The 9,198-nt window shown below is 43.3% G+C and overlaps 1 protein-coding gene across 1 annotated transcript; it reads left to right on the forward strand.

Annotated features, from left to right (window-relative positions):
• Positions 1-306: 306 nt before the first annotated feature.
• On the forward strand, positions 307-2,887 carry LOC306925061 (uncharacterized protein C1orf232; the record flags this gene model as incomplete). The annotated part of the gene is made up of 4 exons (XM_079503743.1): positions 307-399; positions 1,604-1,681; positions 2,043-2,149; positions 2,509-2,887. 4 exons carry the CDS (start codon positions 307-309, stop codon positions 2,885-2,887), a joined length of 657 nt encoding a protein of 218 aa, XP_079359869.1.
• Between the last annotated feature and the right edge of the window lie 6,311 nt (positions 2,888-9,198).

Genomic DNA, 9,198 nt, shown 5'->3' on the forward strand with positions numbered 1-9,198 from the left:
AGATTCTCTGTGGGGATGAAAGGATCTGTCATCTCGTCCTCTTGTCAATACTGACATACTTGGATCCAAGAAGGTACAACAAGAACACTATGAAACAACAGAGGCCTGCAAGACTGTAGACTCTCTTGGGCTATGAAATAAGTTCCCTGCGGTTCATTTGTTTCTGCGGGCTGAAACCTACGAATGGAAAACGGACGTAGACTCAACTGAGGTGAGCCAACAAGTGGACGAGGGCACTCGGAGGAAAGGTGGACCACGCAGAGGTCTTAACAGGTTGTGCTCTCGGTGCAGAGTGGTCGTGCAAGTATGAATCCTATGTGGAAAGTATATAAGAGCAATTTTCAGAGCAAGGTGCTGAAGACTCTTAACCCCGAACATGAGGAGGACACAGCGGAAGAGGTACTCAATTTGCAACTTTCTCCTCCGTTACTCCGTCCAAAGTTTCCCTCCTTTTTGTTTTTTAGTCAGAAATGTAAATTCCCTTGAGGTTAGCGGTATCTGAGAAGCACATTATAGCGTGCTTAATATTTCCTCATGAATATTTTTAATATTTATTCATCACACAGTGAAACATGCTTGATGGTTCATGTTTCTTCTGCTTTTTCCAAAGCAATTGTGACTTAGACAGCAGAAGTAAGGCCAAAACGATGGTTCCTCTAGTCTGCTGCTGTAGTCTTTCACAGACATATAACTGTTGACAGTGATGTAGAGTACTTCCCTACTGTTTATCTATGCAGAAATGGATCTCCCAAACACCTCAATCTAGTGGCACAAGTATTCACAGCTTCAACTGAAAGACCAGTATTAACTACTAGTAGTATCTCAAGGCATCTTTAGTTGTTTTACTAGGTAAAGGATTCAAGCTGCCAGTACTCCTGTCTTGCAACACCTGTGGTCTGTCTATCCAGGGGTTGGTACCAGAGTGAAAACAGAAAGCACTGCATGACCCAGATCTCTGCAGCGCTGTGGAAATCTGATCCTGCACGGGAGCTCAACAAACGGATTAGTTGGCATTCCATGGTTGGACAGGGGGAATGAGACCGAGAGCCAGGCCAGGCCCTGGGCTAGGCCCTAGGGTGTGTTTAGATCTACCAACCACCACCTTCAAACTCTGCAATGCGAGGACAAGCTATATGAGGGATGACAGGGATTATGTCTGCAAAGAAACATGATTTGAGGGCATTTGGATTGTCATCGATGCTATTTAAGAGACATTTGTTAAATGCATGTTTGTGAAGTGTGACACGAAGTTTGATACAAACGAACCTGTATGTGTGACTGTATCACCTGACAGCTATATCATGCTATCCTGAAGTTCATAGGTAAATGTGGAATCTGGAAATACCATTAACATTTAATAGAACTTGGCTGAGTCATAATTTTAAATGCTTTTTTTTTTTTTTTTAAGAAAAAGCTCTGTCTGAGCAATCTTTTCTCTTCTACATGTACAATCTACAGGTGGTTGTTGGCTGTTGTAGTATCCAGGTAAATGCACTAGAGGGTGATCAGTGTCTGCAAAGTTTTCACCACTGCTGATCCAAGGTAGACCTGACATTACCAAATACATACTTGCACATGATGCACTTTTATTTTGCTATTTTAGGTCCATGATGAGGAGAATGATGTTAGTCCCGTACAAGAGGATGAGGGGCCCAATGCTGTTTCTCAGATGGCCAAGAAAGTAAGTGAACAATGATAGCATGTACAGTATGGTAAATGCTCATTTGCATTATATATTCAATTACTATCTCTTGCAAGAGTAAAATAAATTTAGATTAAACAATGAAGTTTAGCTACAGAATGCTCCACAAATTCTGGTGCTCATTCCTGCGTAAATTCTCTCCATCATTATGGAAGTCATTAACAATTTGACCTTTGACCTTTGTGTGTGTGTGTGTGTGTGTGTGTGTGTGTGTGTGTGTGTGTGTGTGTGTGTGTGTGTGTGTGTGTGTGTGTGTGTGTGTGTGTGTGTGTGTGTGTGTGTGTGTGTGTGTGTGTGTGTGTGTGTGTGCACGTGCGTGTGTCTCCAGATGCAGATGCAGATGCAGGGGGCTGGGGTGAAAGGTTGGAACAAGATGTCAACTCTTTTCAACAAAGATGATGAACACCAGCTTCTAGAGGAGACTGAGAGCCCACCAGTACCCGACCAGTAAGTGAAGCTTTCCATGCATGGCCTTTCTCTGTGTTGTTGGCCTTTGCATAGGCACTGCGTATAGTGATGGATTATGGACAGCATGGACCAAGAGTTCATCAGTGTAACAAAAACCAGAGCAACCTGTAATTCAAGTTTGAAATATTTGACAGAGTGTGGCTGTCCCAGTCAATTCAAAATTATGCTGTTTAAAAAAATATAATTTTTAAACAATTTTGGTTCACCATGCGTTGCTAAGATTTTCTGTTTATCTCTCTGATTCTCCATCTGCATTCATTTCCCACTATGACAAATTCAGCATTTTAATTAATGAGCTGGTTCTCAGTTTCAGTCCCACTGTTTCCTTGTTTCCCCAGCCCGCTAGCAGTGAGGCCTGAGGAGCCTCCGCGACCCAATAGGGATCGTGGAGGATTCTGGGGCAGCTTTGCCAACAACTGGGCCGCCAAGAAGCAGGCAGAAGCCGCCGCGGCCGCTGCCGCAAATGGAGCAGGGACGATGGAGAGCGAGGAGGGGACAAGCCAGGCCGGAGGAGAGGAGGTGGCGCAGGAGGTGCAGAACGCAGAGGGGGTGGAGGATGAAGGAAGAGGAGGGGGCATCCCCAACAGCTTCTCCAAGTACATGACCCTGGGAGGAGGAGGGAACACGGAAGCCCCATTCAAGTGGAACTTTGTCACCAGCAAGATGGCTGACTTGAAGGCCAAGGGCATGGCGGCTTCTGCGGCCAAGAGCGAATAGCTGGCTATAATGAGACCATGCAGGGGCACATATACAGTACATGTGGATGTGGGTGTGCATGGGAATGGGTTTGGGGCTGTTAAATGCAGTAGTCTAGTGTGCATTTAACTCTGAGAGTGTACAAATGTAACCAAATGGACCTATAAGGGTCAATTTGGTTACATTTGTACACTCTCGTCTCAGAATTACAAATGGACAAAGTAACAATGTGTACATTAATTTCACTGTGTACAGTACAATCTAATATAAGTAATATACTTGTGTATACCCCTATAGTACTGGTTGGGTGTGGGGTGAGGTTGCAATGTTCCAGGGTGCCTTACCGTAGTTCCTTGTTGGTTAAACAGTACAGTGAGTTAAAACTCTGTCTTCTCTGTATTGTTCTAGATAGGCCTGCAACTGAATTTTTTATATCATCTAGCAAAAACTAGATTACTTTCGGAGATTAAAGTCAGTGATACGTGGATTAGTTGAGGATTATCTAAGATTATTTACACTGCTAGAGAGCAAGGGATTTCCGTGAAAAGATCTGATGATGCTACATACCGTGACGGTCACATAATGTGCACATTCATAAAATATCTTTGTCTCCCTCAATTGTAAATGTAAGAAATAAGATATATACTGTAATTGTGTAAAATCTGAATGTGTGCGATTTGGTGACATCGTATCAGGGTATTATGTTTGATTTATTGGGTCCTTGCAAACTGGTGCAACAATGTGATAGCTTACGTAAATCACTTTTTTCCATTGTGTCTGAGAATGGTATGTGCAAAGTGTGAACTTTTATCATTTCCATTTTTGTGATTTGAAAACTATGACTTAATTTGTCTATGTTTTAGTTTATCTTACTTGCTGAATGTTTAATTATATGTTAATAACTGTGTTTCCTCCTGGTATGCTCTAATAAAGAATATTGCACAAAAGGATTTGGTTTTTGTTTGGGGGGAATTTTATGCTTTATTTCTTAGATAGGGAAGTGTAGAGACGCTGATAGCTAAGTGGCCTGACAGCGAGTAGCCTGACAGTACTACATAGAGGTTGTTATATATTTGAGCCATTGTGACGACTAATACCCACCCTGCTTGTAGTTGCTGCTGCTTTGGCTGATTGGTAGGGTAGAGTCTGAGGAATCGTTTGGTACAGTGGTTCTCAACCAGTGGTCCGGGGAAAACCAGTGGTTCTTGACTGAGGGGGTTCCAGGTGGTCCTCAGTTAAACTTAAAGGTACATTCAGTGATTTCACTTAATTCAACTATCACTTATTTTTTCTTATTCTTTGGATAATCCTCCCTACTATAAAGTGTGCTGACCATATAAGGAGTTCCTCCCTGTCCCCAGTGAGCCCCTGGGGTCAAAAAACCCTAGTTTCGGTTTGGGCTTTGGGTGGCAAAGCTTTCATCCAATCAGGATGAGAGGTGCCTTCCTCCAATCATGATCGAGTGTGGCTGGCATTGGTGCATGTGCTGTTGGTCTGTTGTACTTCCCCCACTGTAGAGCGTGTGCATGTGCACATCTTGTTACCGGGTGGACCGTTTTTTTTTCCAAATCACCCAAATCACTGAATGCTCCTTTAAATAGATAAGATAAGATCTTTATTGTCACTGTATGAGACATACAACAAAATTCCGTTTAGTGCAACCCTAATACATAGCAGTATCAACAGAGAGAGAACAAAAAGGACAAAATAAAGAAACTGATGGGGCAACTTCATGGCATAAAACTGTTAGTCCGTCATAGTCCAGTCCAGTCAAGCCAATCAGAAGAGGGCATGTTTTTGGGACCGGCCAATCAGAAGAGAGCAGGTTTTTGGGCCCAGCCAATCAGAAGAGGGCTGGTTTTTGGGCCCGGCCAATCAGAAGAGGGGCAGGTTCAGGGCCAGGCCAATCAGAAGAGGGCAGGTTTTTGGGCCCGGCCAATCAGCAGAGGGCAGGTTCAGGTCCCAGCCAATCAGAAGAGGGCGTGTCCAACATGTGCCTCACCAGTCCGCACCTCTTCCCCTCCAGGTTGCAGTGCTTGTCTTTTTGGTTTACGCCTTACAACATTCATGTTGCACATACACTTCCATCCATAGTTATACTTATCTTACAATAAATGCAGTGAATGTCGGTCTGTGGCTCAGGAGGTATGCAGGTTGTCCAATGATCCATGGGTCGGCGGGTCAAATCCTAGCTCCTCCTGTCTACATGTCAAAGTGTCCTTAGGCAAGACACTGAACCCTGCATTGCCTCCAGTGGTGAGGACGCTGGCGTTCGACGCTTCACCTCCCAATGTATGAATGAATGGACCATTGTAAAGCACTTTGAGTAAGCACGTAGTGCATAGAAAAGCGCTATAAAAATGCAATCCATTATGTATACTGATGTACGACATCAAATGTGCTACAAGTGACGTGACGTCGAAGACGACCCGAGGAAGCGCAGTGCTAGGCCTCAAGTTGGTCGGATAGGCAGATGTCCAGAACTCCCAGAAAAGGCTCTATAAGTTTAGTTCCCATTTATTGGTATGACAATGAAATATACATTGTCATACATTTTAAATATTTTCAACATATTTTCCACAGGTTTGGAATCACTGACACCGAGTGATCTAAATTTGAGTATTATACAATGTATTGATTAATTAAAAGAAAACATCCTCCTCCAACCTACAGAGGGCACCCTTGAACTTTTTGCCATTCCCAACTCTCTTATCAGATAGGCCTATCGCCTATGTGATACATTTATCCACAGCCACCTGCTCTTGTTTCTATTGGGCACACGTGCACGCAACACACACACACACACACACACACACACACACACACACACACACACACACACACACACACACACACACACACACACACACACACACACACACACACACACACACACACACACACACACACACACACACACCATTTTCCAGCAGTACATTGATCTAGATAGTTATAGAACTAAAATGAATCTGTTCCTATTTCCTATCAATAACTTCCTGCCGTACAGACAGCTTTATGGTCATTCATAGCACACCTCCCATCCTTTCTGATCTACCTTTTCTTCCTGCTTCATATCCGTTCTCCCTATTCTTTTGTCCATTGAGCTCTTTCTGTATGATGTACAGTACGCCCATTTCCTGTCAATCTGTTCCACACTTCCTCACAATGTTTAGTTTTTTATTTCCATTTGAACTCAACATTAACCCCAATCGTGATTGATAAAACCAGATTAACTTCAACATCCAAACGGGTGGCTGATTTGTTTAGGCCTGTTTAGGTCATTTTGGTTGTCCATTTATTGGATGTATTTCACAGAGAATAAACGCCCTCTCTGATTACGGCATTAATTACAGTTTAGTTTACTAACTGCCATATCCCTCTTAATTCTGTCAATCAAAATTCGAGCTGTCCTCACTAATTGTTCCACAGTCAGTATAGTTATCAGTCAGCCAGTCAGTCTCAGTAGGTCAGTCAAATAAAAACTAATTTGTTTTATTAATTATCAGCCTTGAACCACCCCCTCCCCAACACACGCACGCACGCACGCACGCACGCACGCACGCACGCACGCACGCACGCACGCACGCAAAAAAGAAATCTGACAGCCAGGGCAGAAAACTCCACAAAAAGCTGAATTTGGGATGGTGCTGCTGAATATTTAATGCTATAGCATGCACAGGCCTTGTGTTCTTGTGCATTAATTGTGCAGTTTTAAGACACCAAGAGAAAAGTGTTCAGTGAAGTGGATTTTGTAGAGTGTGAAGGAAACAACAACGATGCAATGACAGTTGGCAGTTTGCACAGGGGAAGCATGAGCTCAGACTGTATTTGGACACAATGGGGTTGGATGGGAAGACTCTGTTTTTGGGAGGGTTCTGAATGTTTTAGCTTGAGCATGAATGTGTGCCTTAGGTCAAGAGCTGGTTGTGTCCTTGAGAAGAGCTAGGAAAGCATTTTGTGATAAAGTGAAGAAAGAGACTGTGGTGTGGTGTGTAGATAGTAGATAATTATCAAGCCATAACATTTACAGTCCAAATCACAATGTTTAGGCGTGAGTAAAGCATACTCTTGTTGCACACAAAAATATACATCTTCTTATTTGCTCTAGTAGTGCATATCTCTGTTACTGTAACTCAAAACTGGACTCACTCACTCACTCACTCTCTCTCTCTCTCTCTCTCTCTCTCTCTCTCTCTCTCTCTCTCTCTCTCTCACACTCTCTCTCTCTCTCTCTCTCTCTCTCTCTCTCTCTCTCTCTCTCTCTCTCTCTCTCTCTCTCTCTCTCTGGTAACCTGACCTTGAGTGCGCCTCTGGCCTTTACCATATTATGCTTATGCATGTCTCCCATGTTCCTCTTGTCTCGTCTTCTTCTGATGCTTCATGTTCCTCTGTGTTCAGCACAGGTGTGTCCCCGCCCGCCCTTCCTCCTCTGTTACATTCCGAGACATCATTACAGGAGGAGACAGTAGCTTCTCTTTCTGTTGGAAAACAATGATGACTAAACCTTTTTACAACAACCCCCCTAGGCTGTGTCACAAACAGTTTAGTTTCTCATGGCAACACTTCTTTTTCACTCTCTCCTGGACTGGGTGTATGATGTTTAGAAAAGATAACACATTTTATTTATTCAACACAGACGCTTGGATATTGCCTTTGTAAATTATACATACAACATATACATAGTTTTTAAGACAGCTTATGAAGTTAGTAGGCTAGTTTGTCTAAGACCATTTTTAGAGATCTATTACAGTATGTCTACTATGGGTCAAGCTTTTGCAGTATGTGATTATGTTGATGTTGCATTTCCAACAGCTAAACCGCCGTGTCCACATATAACTATTCTTGGCTGATCCAAGTCATGAATTAAGCCACCATTTGCTTGATTTGGACCACCTTGCCTTCAAAATTGCAGCTATATATTTTGAGCCAGTATAGTATGTGCAATAGCGGCGCATCGCACTCCAACGAACACAATTGCCATTCTTTGGGAGCCTAGCTGCACTGGTGACTCTTAAAACACAATGGACGCCAAAACGCCTCGCAACCCGTCAGATGACGGATTAAGATTTAACCCCCGGAGGTCGCCATACCCGTCAGATAGCGGCTTGTACTGTAAGTTTTATATCAATACCACGCAGCCGAAGCTCAACACTACCTTCCGTGCTGCCCAGGCTGCTAGACAGCGCCTACGTTCTTCCCATCGTGAGGATCAATGCGCGCACCTCCTATAAGGATCCACTCATTGTCGTTACCGCTTGTTGTGAAACCTACGTAACACATGTCGGCTGCTGCTCGAAAAGGTTTTTGCCCCTCATCTCGTTGTATTGGGCTGTGTGGGCGGAAATGAACAGTAGGGGGCGCTGAAAGTGTTAAGCCCTTTTCCACCAATTGAACTTTGGTTCTAGAACTGATTCCGTTCAAGATTCTTGGAACCTTAATTGGTGCTTTCATGGATCCGGCGGCCATTTTTGGGTTCCAGTTCCCAAACAACTTTTAGAGTTCTGATGCAATTCATTTTCAGTGGAAACACTCTGAACTGGTTCAATATTAGGCGGGGAAAAAAACAACTGAACCGCTTCAGCATGGAAGGAGGAAGGAAGATAGCACGAACCTCCATGCACATCACATACTTATACCACAGATGATTCCTTGGCACTTTTTCTATTATAAAGCCATCATAGCTGCTCCATTCACAGAATTCATGGAGGATGTTCTTTAGTTGTTATCTTCTATGCTTGTGGAATCAGCCTCTAGAATTAAACTCTATGTACAGGAGGAGGCATGTTATGGTGCACACAGCACAGCTCCCAATCTTGAAACTGTATCAGCTGTGTGGTTGTAGCAAACAGAATACCAACACTCAAAGATCAATAGTCGAATAATAATAGAGGGTATGCACATGACATCATCATCTCAGTAGGAATTCTGCGCGAACGCCTACTGAGTGGCAGAAAACGACTTTCTGGCCTTTACAGCCCATTAAACGTTAAACAACGATAAACTCACTTTGCCACTCACTTTATGCATGCGCATACCCTCTCTATAAAAAAATCCATCAGCAGCAGCATCTAAGGCCACCCGTTTTGGTGTCACTCAGTAACAGGGACTGCAGTACAGTAGGGAATCTGATAAATGTCTAAATGTGGAAGTAAACAATGTTAAAGAAAGAAAGTATGAGTCACTCAAAGACATTCAGAAAAAATGCCCTTAAGTGGTGGTGTCTCGTTCGCAAGTCTGCCTTCTTTGTTCGTGACATCAGAAAATGTCTACAGGTGAAATTATGGTATAGCGACCATAAAAACAAACCCTAAACCATGTTTTACTGACAACCC

Source organism: Electrona antarctica, assembly GCF_951216825.1.
Source record: "Electrona antarctica genome assembly, chromosome: 6".
Lineage (NCBI taxonomy): Eukaryota > Metazoa > Chordata > Actinopteri > Myctophiformes > Myctophidae > Electrona > Electrona antarctica.